The sequence below is a fragment of the Podarcis muralis genome, chromosome 13 (genome assembly GCF_964188315.1).
Source record: "Podarcis muralis chromosome 13, rPodMur119.hap1.1, whole genome shotgun sequence".
NCBI lineage: Eukaryota > Metazoa > Chordata > Lepidosauria > Squamata > Lacertidae > Podarcis > Podarcis muralis.
The window spans coordinates 2892891-2912252 of NC_135667.1; the positions used below are offsets into that span (position 1 = coordinate 2892891).

Here is a 19362-nt window from a genome sequence, read left to right on the forward strand (position 1 = left end):
TAGATGACCCTCAGGCCCCTTCCAATTTCTTCTCCAACATATGCATTTTTATGCACGATTAACCCCAGCATATGCATTTTTTTTTTACCCGCTACTCAGGCTGGTATGCCCCATGGAGAGGTCCACAAATGACAATACCTTGGAGGTCCCAAGTCACAAGGTGGTTAGATTGGTCTCAACTAGGGCCAGGGCCTTTTCAGTACTGGCCCCGACTTGGTGGAACGCTCTGTCACAAGAGACTAACATTTTAATATTTTGCTGAAGGCCACACAGAGTGGCTGGGGAAGCCCAGCCAGATGGGTGGGGTAATTATTTATTATTATTATTATTATTATTATTATTATTATTATTACTAGGGCCCTGTGGGACTTGACATCTTTCCACAGGGCCTGCAAGACGGAGCTGTTCCGCCTGGCCTTTGGTTTGGACTCAGTCTGACCCTTATGTTTCCCTCCCCTTATAGTTTTGATTTATCAGCTATTTTAAAATGAGGCTTCATTTTAAATCGCATTTTAACCTGTATTTTAATTTGGTTTCCCCCACCCCGTTATGTTTTTACTGTAATTTTACTGGTTTTAGCTGCCCTGAGCCCGGCTCTGGCCGGGGAGGGTGGGGTATAAATAAAATGTATTATTATTATTATTATTATTATTATTATTATTATTATTATTATTATTTCAGAGGGGGCTGCGTTTCGGCTTTCGCCTTGTTTCGGATCGTGCAAATTGAGTCCGTTCGTCTTCCAGGGTGACCTGAATTGAACCTCTCTCTCCCTCCCTAGCGATATTCGGAAACACCATTTAAATCCTGCTTCTGGCAGTGCCAGCTCCGCAACACTAGAGGGAGCTCTGAGGCTTCCCAAATTAATCTTGGAGATAATTGCATCTTCTGCAATTTCCTGGGCGCAGAATGAAAATTGGAAGCCCTACTGCGCCGGATCAGATAGTGCTGGGTTTTCTTTTCCCCTTGCCTTCAAAATATAAAGCCATCCCTTTCCCAGAATCACATAAGAGTCATTGTCCGACCCTCCGCCGTACAGGAATCTTTCTACCCAGAGTGGGATTCGAACGCACAACCTTAAGATTCTTGTGCTCTACCGACTGAGTTGACATATACACCGGTACCTTGGTTCTCAAACTTAATCCGTTCCGGAAGTCCGTTCCAAAACCAAAGCATGTTCCAAAACCAAGGCGCGCCTTCCCATAGATAGTAATAATAATAATTTTTTTTATTTATACCCCGCCCTTCCCAGTTCAGAAAACAGGGCTCAGGGCGGCTAACAAATTTAAAACACTTAATTGTGATACAACAAAAAACAGCATAAAATACAGTATAAAAGCGTGAATAACAATAAATTTAAGAATCAAAAATCAATTTAGGGGAAAATCCATTGAATAAACATTAGATCAGCAGGGCTAGGTGGCTAAATTAGTGCTATTTGGGCCAGCGAGGAGGCCAGGGGAGAATTAGCTGTGGGATCCCAGAGCGGGTAATCTTCATAAAAAGGGAAGGAAGAGGAATAAAAGATCAGGCTGAATTCAAATTGAAGGCCAGGCGGAATAGCTCTGTCTTACAGGCCCTGCGGAAGGAGATTAAATCCTGCAGGGCCCTGGTCTCCTGGGACAGAGCATTCCACCAGGTGGGAGCCACCACTGAGAAGGCCCTGGCCCTGGTGGAGGATAGTCTGACTTCCTTAGGGCCCTCTAAACTATGATTATTCATGGACCTTAAGGTCCTCTGTGGGGCAGACCAGGAGAGGCGGTCCTGTAAATTCAAGGGCCCTAAGCCACAAAGGGCTTTAAAGGTCAAGACCAGCACCGCAAAACGTTCCAGACTTTTAAAAACAACCCCTGAAACAGCCATTTAACATGAATTTTACTATCCAACGAGACCACTGATCTATAAAATGAAAGCAATAAACAATGTACTGCAGTCACACAATCAATCCATCAGTAGCTGAACTGGGTTTCCACACAGTCACAAAAACGAAACAAAAAAAGCAGCAATATCAAAAATGCAAAATACCGTAAATAGCAAAAGCAGACAGACCTCAGCGTAAGACTCAAAATGGAAGCGTGGCACTCAAATTGGAAGTGTAACACTCAAAATTGAGCATGTTCGGTTTCCGAAAAATGTTCGCAAACCGGAACACTTACTTCCGGGTTTGCAGTGTGAAATATACTCAGAGTCGAGTGTGGATTTCATGCTCTTTATTCAGCTCATAGTGCTGAGGAGGAATGGAAGTTCCCCCAAAAGGTCTGCTTTATATACATTATTTACACAATGGGCCCCACGTGATTGGCTAATTCCGGGATTCACCTGTAGGCCAATCAGGTTGCGGATTCACATCCACCTGGAGCTGGATTGGGTGGCTCCTGCGGACCAATCAGACTGCTGCATTCTGGACCCTATTGTTCTAGGACCAATTAGACTGCTGCATTCTGAATCCTATTGTTCTAGGGCCAATCAGACTGCTGCATTCCGGATCCTATTCAACTCAGTACATAACACAGTGTTTGGGTTCCAAGTTGTTTGAGAACCAAGGTACCACTCTACAAGTTTTCGCAGTGCCCCTCCTTCAGAGGTAGGGCAGAGAAAATATATTTTTGTCTTTTTATGCTATGGCAACAGCCTCTCTATTGAACGCCTTCCCTATAGAGACCCACCTGGCACCCACATTGCAATCTAACTAAGCTAACCAGAATTATTCCAGTTTTCCGGACATTTTGGGTTTCTCCATTGCCCCCTGATCTAGCCACACACTGAAAGAACGAAAAGGCGCTCTGGATATTTTTGACGAGAATCGCTGCGCCATTCGGCTGGTCCAGGATCCTGCCCTTCGCACGGGGCTACCTAGGTGCCCCCCAAAGGAATTCTGCAAATGGGACCCAGTTTGCAACACCCCTCTCCTCGCCCGAGATTCACAAAAACCGACCCTCTGAGGGCGTGCCACCTCCAATAATGGAATCAAAACACACCCTTCACATCCAGGCCATAGCTGTCAAATTACAGATTTGAAAATAAGGGACCAGCAGCCTCGAAAATAAGGGATCAGCAGCCAAAAGAAGGGATTTTCAGAGCACAGGTGTCTTCAACTTCTGAGCCCCTCCGAGCCAAAGGCAGAAAGCCCAGCCAGCAGCCCAAAGAAGCCTCAAGCGGTGGTTCCCACAGCGCAGCAACCCAGCAAAGGGGATGCAGCAAGGAAAACCACCATCCCCTCTCCGCTGGGAAGCGCTGAGCAAAGGCGAGTCCCCAGGCAAGGCGGCCGATTTGATTGGCACAAGGCATGCAAGCTCCACCCCCCAGTCGTTCTCAGACTCCTTATTGGGTGAGCAACGCAGCCAAGCAACACAGTTGGAGCCTCCCTCCTCCCTGGCCAGCAGGGAGGGAAGGAGAGGAGCTGCTTCCTTTGAAACCCGGGAAATTTAAGGGACATCATCAATAAGGGACAGCAGCGGGACACGGTGCTGGGATAAGGGACTGTCCCGCCAAATAAGGGACAGTTGACAGCTATGAAACGAGCAGCCATCCAAACCTCACCCTCCTTGCCTGAAAAAAAACCATCCATCGCTAATCTTGTGGCGGTGAGTTCCGGGGGTCAAATTATGTGCTGCGTCTCTTTTTGTCCTGAAAACCAGAATTCTGCTTCCTTGGATGACCCCCCCGTGCGTCTTATGAGGCAGCGCCACAAACTTCCTGCTTTTTACACACCATAATTTTTTCGTTAAAATGCTCCAAAAGCAGTTTTTGGCCGAAGCAAGCTCAGATTTTAAAGTCAGCAGAAAAAGGCATTTCCAGGGAAATGGCCGAGGGTGGAAACCAAACCCTAAAAAAACTACCGAGGAAGCATCTTCCAGTTCCTTTCTTGGAAAGTTAGGAAGAGAAACTAGAAAAGGAGAAGAAGATCTGTTTTGCGAGGCCCATTTACCTTCCACTCCCGTCTTCTGAGCGCCGGCCGGGTCTGCGGGGAAGTTTGCAGAGTTCTCCGGAGAGTCGAAAACAAAGAAGGGTCCCAGCGTCAGGTGCGCCTGCGGTGCGGTCAGCTCGGCTGTGGTCAGGAGGAAGCCACAAAACAGGTCAGTTACGAACGTCCAATGTTCCCACAGTGGCCAACTAGAGGCCTGTGATGGGTAAATCTTCAGGATTCGAACTCAATACCCCTCTCTCCTTTCCCGCAGCTTCCAGAAACTGGGATTCAGAGGCAGGGCGTGGGCATCCTGACTAGTAGCCATCGATAGCCCTCTCGCTCCTCCATGAATTTTGCCCAACCCTCTTATTATTATTATTTAAAAGACACCTGAAGGCAGCCCTGTTTAGGGAAGTTTTCAAATATTTAATGTTGTATTTTTTTAAACATTCGATTGGGAGCCACCCAGAGTGGCTGGGGAAACTCAGCCAGATGGGCGGGGTATAAACAATAATTTTTATTATTAGTAATATTATTATCATCCCGCTCAACCCCCAGTAATGCATACGGGGAGGACACCAAAGGCGTGAGGAGGGGCAGGGTTGGAGGAGACGACCTCCGAGCCCTCAGACAACCCACTCACCTGGTAGACTTCTTTGCCAGCTCATCTCCACGGCTCGGGGTCTGGGAAGGAAGCTGGGGGCCTGTTCTGCCGGCACCCGGTCGCAATTCCTCGCCTCGCAGCAGCTGCAGATGCTTCGAGGTCCCTCAACAGGAAGCCAGCTTTGGGGAGAAATGGGAAGAGAATTAAAGATCAGGCAGATCCCCCTTCCCCACCTCCACTTAACGCCCGTGATCCTTTTTGCAGAAGACCGATGTGGGGATCAGGGACGCGGGTGGCGCTGTGGGTTAAAGCACAGAGCCTAGGACTTGCCGATCAGAAGGTCGGCGGTTCGAATCCCCGCGACGAGGTGAGCTCCCGTTGCTCGGTCCCAGCTCCTGCCAACCTAGCAGTTCGAAAGCATGTCAAAGTGCAAGTAGATAAATAGGTACCACTCCAGCGGGAAGGTAAACGGTGTTTCCGTGCGCTGCTCTGGTTCGCCGGAAGCGGCTTAGTCCTGCTGGCCACATGACCCGGAAGCTGTATGCCGGCTCCTTGGCCAATAAAGCGAGATGAGTGCCGCAACCCCAGAGTCGGCCACGACTGGACCTAATGGTCAGGGGTCCCTTTACCTTTAATGTGGGGGTCAGGTGGGATTGCTATGACGAATTATGAAAAATGAAGCAAGCCATTGTGTCCGCGATGAAAGCATTGCGTTGACGGGGTTTGATTCATTGACAATAGTTTCTGACCGAATCCCACAAGCCTCTCCACCTCTGCCATTTGCTTTCTTTACGTCTGACAGGCACCTATAAGCATTCTAGGACACAGACCAGTGGCCTTTTGCTTCGCCAGGCATCCTGGGCCATAAAGATGATAGTTAGCTTTGATGCACCTTTCCTTGGTTTTGGTAACTGTAAAGGTACAGGGAGAAAAGCAATGTGATGTATGGAAGTGAGAGATGGACCATAAAGAAGGCTGATGGCCGAAGAATGGATGCTTTTGAATTCTGGTGCTGGAGGAGACTCTTGAGAGTCCCATGGACTGCAAGAAGATCAAACCTCTCCATTCTGAAGGAAATCAGCCCTGAGTGCTCACTGGAAGGACAGATCCTGAAGCTGAGGCTCCAAGACTTTGGCCACCTCATGAGAAGAGAAGACTCCCTGGAAAAGACCCTGATGTTGGGGAAGATGGAAGGCACAAGGAGAAGGGGACGACGGAGGACGAGATGGTGGGACAGTGTTCTCGAAGGGACCAGCATGAGTTTGACCAAACTGCGGGAGGCAGTGGAAGACAGGAGGGCCTGGCCTGCTCTGGTCCAGGGGGCCACGAAGAGTCGGACACGACTAAACGACTCAACAACAACACCTTTCCTTGGTTTTGTTAATCTTAAAGGTAAAGGTAAAGGGACCCCTGACCATTAGGTCCAGTTGTGACCGACTCTGGGGTTGCGGCGCTCATCTCGCTTTACTGGCCGAGGGAGCCGGCGTCCAGCTTCCGGGTCATGTGGCCAGCAGGACTAAGCCGCTTCTGGCGAACCAGAGCAGCGCACGGAAACGCCGTTTACCTTCCCGCCGGAGCGGTACCTATTTATCTACTTGCCCTTTGACGTAGTTCCGAACTGCTAGGTGGGCAGGAGCAGGGACCGAGCAACGGGAGCTCACCCCGTCACGGGGATTCGAACCGCGACCTTCTGATCGGCAAGTCCTAGGCTCTGTGGTTTAACCCACAGCGCCACCCGCGTCCCTAGTGCCCTCTAAACTATGGTTATTCATGGACCTTAAGGTCCTCTGCGGGGCAGACCAGGAGAGGCGGCCCTGTAAATAGTGAAAAGGGCTTCAGGAAGGGGAAGATACCAGTATGTCTCGCAAGCGACTCACGTGCTGCTGGCAACGTCAAAGGAGCAAGCCTTGTTCCGGACATCTGGCGTCTGGTCGGCTCGCGTTACCTTGAGGTGGCAAATCACGTACAGCTGGAAGGGAGAAGGCAAAAGGTTAAAAAGGGCTTTTGGGGCGAGGGGACAGTGGCAACAGGTGTCAATCAACTGGTTGCATCTTTATTAATTGCATGGATATCCTGCCTTTTTCTCAAAGGAACTCAACGAGACAGGCATGGTTTCCCCTTTCCACAACCACCCTGCGAGATAGGCTAAGGCTAACCGGCTCCCAGTGAGTGAGCTTCTTGGCCACGTGGAAATTTGAACCCGGGTCTCCGAGGCCCTAGTTCTCATTTGATCCCCACCCAAAAACATTGTGGGATAGAGGTTGGGCTGAGAGGCAGTGACCGGCCCCCAGGGTCACATCCTGCGAGCTTCCTGGCCTAGTTGGCGCGGGGATTCGAACCCTGCTCTCTACCAGGTCCTAGTCCAGTACTCTAACCATTGCACTACACTGCCTCTCTAATTTTAGGGCTTGCATAGGGCATGGGACGCCCACAAGCGCTGCCCATCAGGAGTGGGGGAAACCCACCTCGACCCAATCGGACCTCCATTTACCCTACAACTGTTTGATTTCTTTAGTTTAGATGATTTATATAGCATTTAAGTCAGTGGATCCCAAACCCAGCTTCACTTGGCTCCATAAAACTATCCCCGATAAAAAATAAAACACTCAGAATAATAATAATAATAATAATAATAATAATAATAATAATAATAATAGCGGTCTGCGTGATTCGGCTAAGGGATAAAATAAAATTCCAGCCGCTAAGAATTAATTGCAAAAGAGAAGTTGATGAACTATGCAGAATTGGCAAAAATGACAGATTAGGAGAAAACGACCACAGTGACTTTGAAAAAGAATGGGAACCATTCATATTATACTTGCAGAAACAAAGAAAGTCGATAGACTTGATGGCAGGATTTAAATAAACATTCACATTATTAGTATTAGAAAATGTTTAGGAGATAGAGAAATATTATGGTGTAAATACTTTTATGTCTTTAGGTTTGATGTTATGTTATTAATAACTTTTTTCTGAAGCCGAAGTTGGGAAAGGCTAGGAGGGGATGGAGGAAGAAATATATACTATATGTTAAGAATTTGAGATGTATGTAATGAATGAAAAAGAAAAATGAGTAAAGATTTTAAGAATTAATTGCAAAAACCCAGTTGAAGCTTTTTCTGACCCGTGCAAGTAACGATGCTGCCTCCAGGGGGCAGTGCAGTCCATTTTGCAAAACCCACCTAGGCCATCCTGTCGCCCACCGGGCGCTTTGAACTATAACTCCCATCCACGCCGGGTGGACGAAAGCTCTAGGGACGCCGCTCCCACAGACCTGTGGGCCCAGATAAGGCCTCCCACACCGCCAAACCCCACCTGCTCACCATATTCCTGGAGTCCCCAGCAAACCGGAAGGCGTCCACCGTGAAACGTAGCGTCTCCTCGGAGACTCTGGGTGCGAGGAACGCAGACGAGACGCCCTCTTGCCTCCCGTCCACCAGACACCTGCGCCAAGGGGAGAAATCGTCACCGACTTTGGGGACTGGAGGGTGGTGGAAAATTGACTTTCCCCCAGATTTCATTCATTTATTAAATTTATTAAATTTTAAATTTATTAAATTTGTTGACCACCCTTCGGGTGAAAAGGAAAGGAAATTCTTATGGCGGATTTCTGTTTCCAGAGACTCCTCGAGGTAGGCCTTTACGCTAGATTTCCCACCTACCTTTTCCCTTGGATAATAATAATAATAATAATAATTTATTATTTATACCCCGCCCATCTGACTGAGTTTCCCCAGCCACTCTCGGCGGCTCCCAATCGAGAGTTAAAAATACAGCACTGAGGATACAGGATTGAGATTTTATCAGGTTTTCCCCTGCGATTTAAGTGGGTTTTTTCCTTTTCCAAAGGAAAAGCTGCTCTTTCGTGCTAAATCAGAGCAAACATCAATCCAGAATTGCCTGTTTGTGCCGATTGAGCGCTAAAGAGTGGATTTTTCCAAAGCAGAAGGACAAAAGAAGGCTGGATAAGACCTCTGTGATTCTTTAGGCGTGTTAGGAAGCACCATTTGCCGCGCACCGTGCTGATGGGAGGTTTAAGTCCCAACATATCCAGAGATGCCGTCAGGATTCGAACCCAGAACCTTCTCTGCACACAAAAGAAACGCTCTATCCCCCAAGTCACAGACCTTAGCGGGGAAGTGGCTTTTCTGCTTGGGGCCTTTAGATTGCTGGGCAAGAGATTACTAGCCAGACAGAAGGCATATTCCTATGTTCCCAAGTGAGGGAGCTGGAAGGGACCCCCTGAGGTCATCCAGTCCAACCCGCCGCAAGGCAGGAATCACAACAGAAGCAAAGTCTCAGAGGGTACTAGAAATAACAATTTTGCTCTGAGCGCTGCTGAAACAGGGATTCCTGGCTTTGGGAAGTCCGTCTCCCCCCATTCAGGGAGCACTTTAATCATCCATTTCCCATGTGGTCTTTGGAACTCCCTGCCACTTGATATTAGATAGGCACCTCCCTTGTACAACTTGATGCACCCTCAGATCTCTTTTCCGCTTTGGCAAGCCAGCACCCGGACAATGAAGGTGACTTGGCCTGCATTTTGTTAATTTTATGACATTTTATCAGTTTAAAAGTCCAATTTGTTTGGGTTTTTTGGCTGCTTTTAAATGAATAGGGTAATGCCGTTGTATGTGAACTGCTCAGAGAATTGTTGTTGTTGTTACTGTATTGGCTCGACTATAAACCGCACCCACAAATAAGCCGCAAAAATGAGAATAACCGAATATAAGCCGCTCCCAAAATCGCTGCGGTTGGTAGAATTGTAACTCCGAGCCAATTTAAGCCTTCGGTCTCGCAAGCCCAGAAAAGTTACCGTACAATCGGCTAAAATGGAAAATGCTATTCAATTGCGACAATTCCACAGGTACTCAAGCTCGCAAACTGGCAACGAAACCATTTTTCTGTTCCGTTTTAACGTACATCTGTTCCAGCAGCGATATCGGAAAAAGCCATTTTTTGTTAGGTCGCGAATTCAAGCCCCGCTTTAATAACTTTTCAGGGTCGGAATTTTTTTGGAGTGGGGAGAAAGCGCGGCGTATATCCGGGCCAATACGGTATTCAGGATAGAAGCCAGACTGGGGATAGCTCACCTGGTAGAGCGCAAAACTATGAATCTTAGGGTTGCGGGTTCGAATCCAACGATTCTATGATAAAACTTACGAAATAAAACACTCATGCAAGGTATTTCCTTACCCGTTGGAGTCGACAATGGCATACGTAGACCCCAGAGTGGCTTCAGGGCTGGCGACGCAGCTGTCCACAAAGAGCCTTAGGGGAAGGTGGTTCTCTGCCGTGACTTGGGCTTGCAGGTGCAGGATCTCACCCAGCTGGAAGCGAGAAGATAGCCGCTCGCCGCTCCAGTCATCTTGGCGGCGCGAGAGGATGGATGCGTTAATCATTTTTTATTTTTTTAATTGCAAGCGTATCAGAAGAGAAAAGGAAATAAACTTTTCCCGCTGACAGCGTGGTTCATTGCAGTGGCCCAAAGCCTGTGGAACAGCCTGCCACTTGAGCCTGGGCAGGGAGGGTCCCTGAAGGCCAGATTTAGGATGGATGAGGCCCTGAGCTACTGAAGGTAATGGGGCCCTTTCTATGTCCAGCTGTCCTTTGTCAACAACAAATTCTCGCTTTTTTTGTTGTTGAATATATGCTTTATGGTAATTTATGGACCTAAAAAGAAAAGTTAAGAAATTTGACTACAATTGGAATATTGTTTTTGAATAATGATATTGGAAAACTGCTACATTTAGTTACACGGAAATTCAAATGGGAGGGACTAGAGGAAGTCAAGTAATATTTTTATGAGGTTGGAAGTTTAACTAATTAATTTGTATTGTTTATGTGTTTGATGTTGTATCTTTTACTGCTATTTGCTTTATTTTCTTCTTTTTTGTTGTTTTATTTGTTTTACAGTATGTGTTATAGTTGTATGAAAATCAATAAGCATTACCGGAAATAATTTATGGACGTGACAGGTATCAAAAGCCATTTGCACATCACAAAATATGTATTTTATCAAAGGGATTGTTGAAGCGAAATACAATTAAGTAGAAGTATATTAATAGTGAAGTAATTATTAAGCTCTAACTTAAAATGATTTTTAATTCATAACTTAACGCAAACTTTTAAGGTTTATGATTTCTCTATTTCCTTCTGAGGAAACTGAATAGTTCAGTGAAACGAGGTTTGTAGCCGGCGTCCCGTTAAGGCTTTGTTCAGTTCTGGGTTTTTCTAATTTTTCCCTTAAACTTCTTGATTTTTGTTATTTAGTTTAATTCTAGAAGATAATATTTCTAGTCGATTACTTCTCGTTTCAGGGATTTTCATGGTATTTCATGTGTAATTTCGCAGTTCCGTGACTGTCTTTTTTCTACCGGCTTCAAGAAAGAAGCCAGCATTTCATAAAACAATTTTGCTGCCCTAACAGCAGCAAAGGTTAGGAACTTCAGGAGTGAAAGGGCTAAACAGAGCTTGTGAAGAAGGGACCCGAGGGTCATCCAGACCAACCTGCTGGAAGGCAGGAATATGCAGCTGTTTCATGCAGGGTTCGAACCTGCAACCTTGGCCGACGCAGCTATCCTACGTTCAAGAGCTATTAGCCAAAACGGCCAAGCAGAAATTCCATTTTCGGAGACCGCAAACCACAGCGATGTTTATAGGCTTTGGGGGTTATCTGGCTGTCCCCTGTCGGAGGCAGGACACTTGGGCTAACGCACAACTTTGCATCTTTTAAGCCCTGGTGCGCGGCAGCCCTGGATCCTAACCAGACCTGTTTGGGGGCTGTGAGCTAGGCCCTTTCCGCACCCCGAATCCACCCTCTTCCTTACCGTTCATGAGTCGCAACGAGAACCCGAGCCTCGCTTCGGCCGACACGGTGGACTTGAAGGGAGCCCAGGTGGGCCGGATGGCCAGGCTGGAGACATTGCCTTTCCTGTAAACGGGGAGAGAAGCAGCTGAGAACTCAGTCCAAAGACCGTGGGGCACCTAGATACCATCCAGACTGACCCGCCACCCTCGGGAGCGAGAAATCGCTTCCTGATCCGCCCATTACCCCTTGCTGCTCCCAGACATCTAGGGGGTTGCTCCGCCTTTGGGGTTGGCAGGGCAGAAGGTAGGGATCCTCCACAGCGGGAGGAGCCACAGCCAATAATGGGAGGAGCTAAAGGCCTCCACCCACAGACATTTAAAGAGGGATCGGACCACTTTAAACCATCCAGGCTTCCCCCAAAGAATTCTGGGAGTTGTAGTTTGCTAAGGGGGCCAAGAGATGTTAGGAGAAAGAACCCTCTCTCTCTCTCAGAACTACAATTCCCAGAGCGCTTTAACTAGCAAGACCTCTTGCCCAGGGTACTTTGGGAATTGTAGCACATTGGATGCGGCTGAACTACAACTCCCATCATGCAGCAGGCTGGGAGGGGTTGATGGGAGGCAGCTCCCAGCTCCCAAGAGCACCAGAATAAATTAATAATTAATAATAATAATAATAATAATAATAATAATAATAATAATAAAATAATTTTTATTGGAACTTTTTTTTACAACGTAACAAACCCTCCCCAATACAGAAATACAATAAATATAACATACAACAATACAAACAACCAAATAAAAGACTTCATTTATCTTGTATCTGGCCTCCTTATTTACTGCTTATAAGCCATTTCCTTTATGAATAATTATTAAGATTAATTATAACTTAGATATCCACAAAGTCTCCTGCAGATATTAATCAAAACAAGGCCAGGGATGTATTTTAGGGCACTGTTTTGTGACGTATTCTCTCCGTTTCCCCCATGCTAATTTATTATTATTTATACCCCGCCCACCTGGCTGGGTTTCCCCAGCCACTCTGGGCAGCTCCCAACAAAATATTAAAAACACAAGAAATAACCAGACATTAAAAACTTCCCTGTACAGGGCTGCCTTCAGGTGTCTTCTAAAAGTCAGATAGTTATCTATTTCCTTGACATCTGGTGGAAGGGAGTTCCACAGGGTGGGAGCCACCACCGAGAAGGCCCTCTGCCTGGTTCAGGCCTTGTTGTATTTTAATATTCTGTTGGAAGCCGCCCAGAGTGGCTGGGAAAACCCAGCCAGATGGGCGGGGTATAAATAAATTATTATTATTATTATTATTATTATTATTATTATTATTATTATTATTATTAATATTTTAGTGTTTTGTTGGAAGCCGCCCGGAGTGACTGGGGGAACCCAGCCAGATGGACGGGGTATAAATAATAAATAATAATAATAATAATAATAATAATAATAATAATAATAATAATAATTATTATTAGGGCAAGAACTTCACCTGTTAGATTTCTGCCTGATCTACCGCTCTTTTAAAGGCACAGGAACAATTTTCCAGACCCTCTCCCACCCATGAAGCGGCGCTATGTTAGCATTGATGGGGGTTGGTTTGGATGGCCTCTGGAGGGCCCTTCACATCCTACAATTCTGCAAGTCTATGAACAAAAGCCAAGGGCTTGCAAAGGTGAAAAAAGCCTTGCTTCACCCCACACCCAACTGGCAGCCTTCCTCACCTGGGGTAGTGGCACTCAATGGGTATCTCTGCAGCGTTGGTCCTGGTTATTATGGGATTGGCGGAAGGCGACGGCTTGTGGAAGAGACTCGTTCGGTAGATCAGCATTTCCGGAGTCATCTGGAAGCAAAGGGAGATGGGTCGACTTTCAGAGCTCTTAATAGGACTTGCTGCAGGATCCGTACATCCTGAGAACTTTTAGCTTTCCCAGAAGCAAGGTGGCTCCTTGCTGGCTCTTTTTGGCAAAGGATTAGGCCCCACCGAAAGGCCCCCATCCCCTGGGACGGTTTCCCAGCCAGCCCCACTGAAAGCTATGGGGCTCAGGAAGAAAATAAATATTATTATTATTATTAATTATTATTATTATTATTATTATTATTATTATTATTATTATTATTAACAACAACAACAACAACTTATTTATCCCCCAGCCACTCTGGGCAGCTTCCAACGGAATATTAAATAATAATAATAATAATAATAATAATAATAATAATAATAATAATAATAATATTTATACCCCGCCCTCCCCAGCCAAGACCGGACTCAGGTCGGCTAACACCAGATATAAAACAATGGATTGAAACGCCACTTAAAAAACCAGATTAAAATACAACATTAAAATTCAGGGTTGACCTGCGGAACTCCCTGCCACAGGAGGTGGCGGCGGCGACTGCTGACTGAAATGGCAAGGACTGGGCAAATTCATGGAGGAGCAAAGGGCTGTTTGTGGCCGTCAAGGGCCTGATCCTGCAGCCTCTTTTTTGAGGGGGAGACAGGGAGGAGAAGGCTATTTGTGGAGGATTAAGGCTATCGTCGAGTGGCTACCCCACAGCTGGAGGCAGCAATGAAAGTGGCCGGGAAACGCAGGAGGGGAGCGTTGGGTCTTGGGTTCGAATCCTGCCTGCGGGTTTCCCAGTAAGGGCGTCTGGTTGGCCGCCGTGGGGACAGGGCGCTGGGCTAGCTGGTGGCCCGATCCTGCAAAGCCTCTTCTTGCATTCCTATAAAGTCCAGGGGTCAGCAAACTTTTTCAGCAGGGGGCCGGTTCACTGTCCCTCAGACCTTGTGGGGGCCAGACTATATTTTGGGGGGGAATGAACGAATTCCTATGCCCCACAAATAACCCAGAGGTGCATTTTAAATAAAAGGACACATTCTGCTCATGCAAAAACACGCTGATTCCCAGACCATCCGTGGGCCGGATTTAGAAGGCGATTGGGCTGGATCCGGCCCCCGGGCCTCAGTTTGCCTACTCATGCTATAAACAAGGCGTGTCCAAAGTCCGTTTTGGGGGCCTAATCCGGCCCCCAAAAGCCGGTTTAATCCGGCCCTTGAGGCAGTTAATTTCCCAGGGTAAAATCCTAAAGAAACCTCAACTACTTCAATCCTAAAAAAAAGCCCAACACCTTTGGGGTAAAATCCTAAATAAAGCCCAACAACTTCAATCCCAGAAAAAGTCAACAACTTTGGTCGGCCCCCACGGCCCTTCGCTTCATCAAACCTGGCCCTCTTTGAAAAAAAGTTTGGACACTACTGCGTATAAACGTTGAGGCAAAAAAACCCAAAGTTGACAAAAACACAATTCCTTGTTTTTAGTAAACTCCCATCAATGCAGCAATCACTGAGTTTAGCCCTTGCAAGACAGATTAAGCTAGTAGGATTGCAAGAAGTTTTGTGAGGTCACAATGTAATTAAGTTTGATTTAATAAGGTGAAGATTTAAGTTTGTTTGTTTAAAAAACTATTTGGAAAATAAGAAAAAAAAGAAGAAGTTTTGTGAGGTGGAGTATTTGAAATATTACAAGAAAGATTATGAAAAGAGTTATTAATTAAGGATAATTAAATGCTATATAAAAATTAAGCCTCCTGCTCCTTTCCATGGGGCTGGCTTGGGAGACCCACCCTCCCAGGGGGCTCTGCCCCATGTTGCTCAACACCCCCTAGCACCCCATTTTTGAGCTGCACCCCTGAAGCTGGACCCACCCCTCCCAAAAAACCCACAACCCCCCCCAACCCTTCCATCCCAGAGAACCCAAAGCACCTGGACCGTGATGCCACACTGATGGAGACCCGCCTCAAAGAGGACCACGTCGGTGGTGCCAGCGGCGAAGGACACCGGGGCGCAAGAGGCTGCCCCCAAAGTCAGGTCTGTGGGGGCCACCAGCCTGCCCACCCCAAAGAGATCGCGGTGCACGGCCACCACCAGGCGATGGGGCTCACAGGAAACCTTCACGGCATGGGGCGTAGCAGGAGCGGCCCTGGAAAAAACAGAGGAAGGGGGCAAGGGGTCACTATCCGAGGTCTCTGGCTGCCACCAGGCAGGACTCTGGGGGTCAGCAAAAGCCCCCTGGCAGAAAAAAACGCCCCACAGCAAAAGCAGCCCCATCGCAAACTCCTGCCCCATAGCTGCAGCCCCGGTACGCAATGAAGCCGAGAGCCAAGTGATTGTCCTTTTATACTGCTTTCTGACTCCGCCCACAGTCAGCTGACTCAAGCAATTAAGACCCGCCTTGTCCTGCCCTCATTCCCCCAGGGTCCTAAAACCCGCAGGGTTTTTTTTATAATAGTAATAATAATAATTTATTATTTATACCCCACCCATCTGGTTGGGTTTCCCCAGCCACTCTGGGCGGCCTCCAACAAAACACTAAAATACAATAACGTATTAAACGTTAAAAGCTTCCCTAAACAGGGCTGCCTTCAGATGTCTTCTAAAAGTCTGGTAGTTGCTTTTCTCTTTGACATCTGGTGGGAGGGAGTTCCACAGGTGCCACTACCGAGAAGGCCCTCTGCCTGGTTCCCTGTAACTTCGCTTCTCGCAGTGAGGGAACCGCCAGAAGGCCCTCGGAGCTGGACCTCAGTATCCGGGCAGAACGATGGGGGTGGAGACGCTCCTTCAGGTATACTGGGCCGAGGCCATTTAGGGCTTTCAAGGTCAGCACCAACACTTTGAATTGTGCTCGGAAACGTCCTGGGAGCCAATGCAGATCTCAGAACCGGTGTTATGTGGTCTTGGCGGCCGCTCCCAGTCCCCAGTCTAGCTGCCACATTCTGGATTAGTTGTAGTTTCCGGGTCACCTTCAAAGGTAGCCCCACATAGAGCGCATGGCAGTAGTCCAAGCAGGAGATAACCAGAGCATGCACCTCTCTGGCTAGACAGTCTGCGGGCAGGTAGGGTCTCATCCTGCGTACCAGATGGAGCTGGTAGACAGTTGCCCTGGACACAGAACTGACCTGCACCTCCATGGACAGCGGTGAGTCCAAAATGACTCCCAGGCTGCGCACCTGGTCCTTCAGGGGCACAGTTGCCCCATTCAGGACCAGGGAGTCCTCCATACCAGCCCGCCTCCTGTCCCCCCAAAACAGTCCTTCTGTCTTGTCAGGATTCAACCTCAATCTGTTAGCCGCCATCCATCCGCCAACCGCCTCCAGGCACTCACACAGGACCTCGTATGGTCTGTGCTCAGGACACAGCTGTCAACTTTCCCCTTTCCTTGCGAGGAATCCTATTCGGAATAAGGGGATTTCCCTTAAAAAAAGGGAAACGTTGACAGCTGTGGCGCAGAATCACCTGCCGCTTTTGGAAATAATTTCATTTTTTTTTTTAAAAAAACATATTTTATTAGTTGAATTTAACAACATATAATCCAATACAAGCAATCAAATACAGTTTCCCCCTACCCCCCCCAAAAAAAACCACAGCCTCAACTACATCCAGGTAATTACGTTAGTAATATAATCAAATAAACAATTATTTCTACAGCTGCTGGTTTAAAAAATATCATTCCACATGTAAATTTATTTCATTTACAGACTATCTGCCTTCCGTCATGTCGTAGAATTGTTTGAAGGGAGTCCAAGGCTCATTTGGTCCCCTGTAACGCAGGACTCTTCATTATTAATAATTTTTATTAGGTTTTACACACCTTCCATCTTGTCCATCTCCTTCTTAAATTGTGCTGCCCAGAACTGGACAGAGAACTAGGTCATTTGGAGTATTTGAAAGACAGGTTCCCCAATATGCTCTAATCCACTGAAGAAGCCACCTCCCATTATTATTATTATTATTATTATTATTATTATTATTATTATTATTAGGTTTTACCATTTAGTATTCAACACATTTGACACATAAAAGAAGAAAAATTAAAAAGCAAAATTCCTCAAAATTCCTCAAGGAGCTCGCAGCCCGTACGTAACACCAGTAAAGTTGGCCAAACTGTATAAATGTTGGAAATGTAAAGAAAAAGAAGGTACCTTTTACCACATGGGGTGGGGATTGTAAGAAAGTAAAATGCTTCTGGGAAATGATACATATAATGAGATGAATGAAATGTTTAAATATACATTTGTGGGGGGGAAAGCAGAAGCATTTTTACTTGGCATTGCAGGTACTGAAATGAATAGACAAAAATCTGTTTTTATATGCAATTATAGCAGCGAGAGTATTACTAGCCCAATGATTGAAACAGGAAGAATTACCAACAAAGGAGGAATGGAAAATAAAACTGATGGAGTATGCAGAACTGGCAAAGTTGACTGGGAGAATTCAAAACCAGAAAGACCAGGACTTTCTTAAGGATTGGTAGAAATATATAAATTATTTGAAAGACAATTGCATTAATGTAACCTCGCTTGTAGGTTTACAAGAAGTTTTGTAAGGGGGACTGTATAAATTATTGTAAAACGATTTCGGAAGGAAATAATTCAGAAAGGAAGTTGAAAAGCATTGATTATAATAACAAAACGCAAGAATAGATAGCAGATTTGAAAATCACTTGACAGAATTGATGGAAGCCTCAGGCTATAATAGCCAAAATGAAGATGATGTGATGTGAAGTTTTGTTTGGAAAACATATGCAAAAATTAATAAAAATGATTTATTTTAAAAAAGAGAGAGAGATTGCAGCCCGTGGCTCGTTTGCAAGATGAAATGCTATCGGCTATTTATTGCACATTATTCATTCGTATTTGTTTGCAGGGAGGGTTATAAAATGTTGCACTGGTTAATAGTCACCCCAAACTTTCCAATATACTATCAATTTCCTTTATTGCAAGAAGTCTGACACACTTTGGAAATAGAAGGAATCCACTTTAACTTTGCAGCCTGAAATGGACAGGATGTGATTGATTGGGGGGAAAACCTACCTGGTAGTTTCACCTGAGAGTCACAGGTGTAGCCAATGGTCAGGATAATTAGACTTTTCAGGACCTTCCAGAGAGGTAATCTTTTAAACAGATCCTTCAGATCATCTATTTCACAAGTTTTATACACTGGTGGATGGTAATAAAAATTTACAAAAAATTTACAAAAAATCAAAGCGGTTTGCCATTGAATCAATTAATTGATGCAAATTACAAATTTGTGGAATATACGGCTTTGCAAGTCAAGTACAGATTAACCAGTGAAACACATATTTGCAAAGGCGATTTGGCCCTGACGCTATAGCAGCATCGGAAACACCCATGCTGCTACAAGATTTAATCTTGGAAGTCAATCAATGAAATTTTATTATTGAGGTATTTGTAGAATTGTAAATCTGTAGAGTGTGAAATTATGGGATATAGTGATGGTCACCTTGCCAACAAAGGTCCGTATAGTTAAAGCCATGGTTTTCCCAGTAGTGATGTATGGAAGTGAGAGCTGGACCATAAAGAAGGCTGATGGCCGAAGAATGGATGCTTTTGAATTCTGGTGCTGGAGGAGACTCTTGAGAGTCCCCTGGACTGCAAGAAGATCCAACCTCTCCATTCTGAAGGAAATCAGCCCTGAGTGCTCACTGGAAGGACAGATCCTGAAGCTGAGGCTCCAAGACTTTGGCCACCTCATGAGAAGAGAAGACTTCCTGGAGAAGACACTGATGCTGGGAAAGATGGAGGGCACAAGGAGAAGGGGACGACGGAGGACGAGATGGTTGGATAGTGTTTTCGAGGTTACCAGCATGAGTTTGACCAAACTGCGGGAGGCAGTGGAGGACAGAGGTGCCTGGTGTGCTCTGGTCCATGGGGTCACGAAGAGTCAGACACGACTAAACGACTAAACAACAACAACAAGTGTTTTACTTTCCCAGAGAAGAGAAACTGACCATTAAATCAGTCTGGGAGGGGAAATTGGGGTGTTTGTAGGCCCCCTAGCAACTTTCGGCATCCTGAACAAACTACAGTTCCCAGAATTCTTGGCGGCAGCGGGGGGGGGGGGATGCGCTGGCCACAGGGGTCTGCTTTTAAGGTATGATATGGATGTGACCCAAATGCGAGTTCCTGGAGATGGCAGTTTTCACCCTCTCTCATAACTGGAAGTTGTGGA

General features: G+C 46.2%; 2 protein-coding genes across 3 annotated transcripts in view; one reads left to right on the plus strand and one right to left on the minus strand.

The window, feature by feature from the left end:
• Positions 1 to 2981: 2981 nt before the first annotated feature.
• LOC114583627 (zona pellucida sperm-binding protein 3-like) lies at positions 2982 to 15579 on the minus strand. The gene is made up of 9 exons (XM_077917806.1): positions 15097 to 15579; positions 13058 to 13176; positions 11342 to 11445; positions 9708 to 9879; positions 7835 to 7955; positions 6389 to 6480; positions 4551 to 4690; positions 3929 to 4048; positions 2982 to 2998 (listed from the first exon to the last, which is right to left on the minus strand). The coding sequence occupies exons 1-9, from the start codon at positions 15457 to 15459 to the stop codon at positions 2982 to 2984; spliced, it is 1248 nt and encodes a 415-aa protein (XP_077773932.1). The 5' UTR covers positions 15460 to 15579.
• The window catches only part of LOC114582580 (asialoglycoprotein receptor 1-like), a 33656-nt gene continuing 18234 nt past the window's right edge, over positions 3941 to 19362 (plus strand). The window contains exon 1 of one of the 2 annotated variants that reach the window (XM_028703706.2): positions 3941 to 4076. The gene's annotated coding sequence lies outside the window, so the exon portion shown is untranslated. The remainder of the gene's footprint in view (positions 4077 to 19362) is intronic. The other variant, XM_028703704.2, reaches the window with a different exon arrangement.

Coding starts and splice junctions, on each gene's coding strand:
- LOC114583627 (XM_077917806.1), bottom strand. CDS start 15,459: ATGGGGCAGGAGTTTGCGATGGGGCTGCTTTTGCTGTGGGGCGTTTTT. Junction 13,177..15,096: donor AGTGTGGCATCACGGTCCAG/GTGCTTTGGGTT, acceptor CTTTGCTTCCAG/ATGACTCCGGAAATGCTGAT. Junction 11,446..13,057: donor ATTGAGTGCCACTACCCCAG/GTGAGGAAGGCT, acceptor CCCCGTTTACAG/GAAAGGCAATGTCTCCAGCC.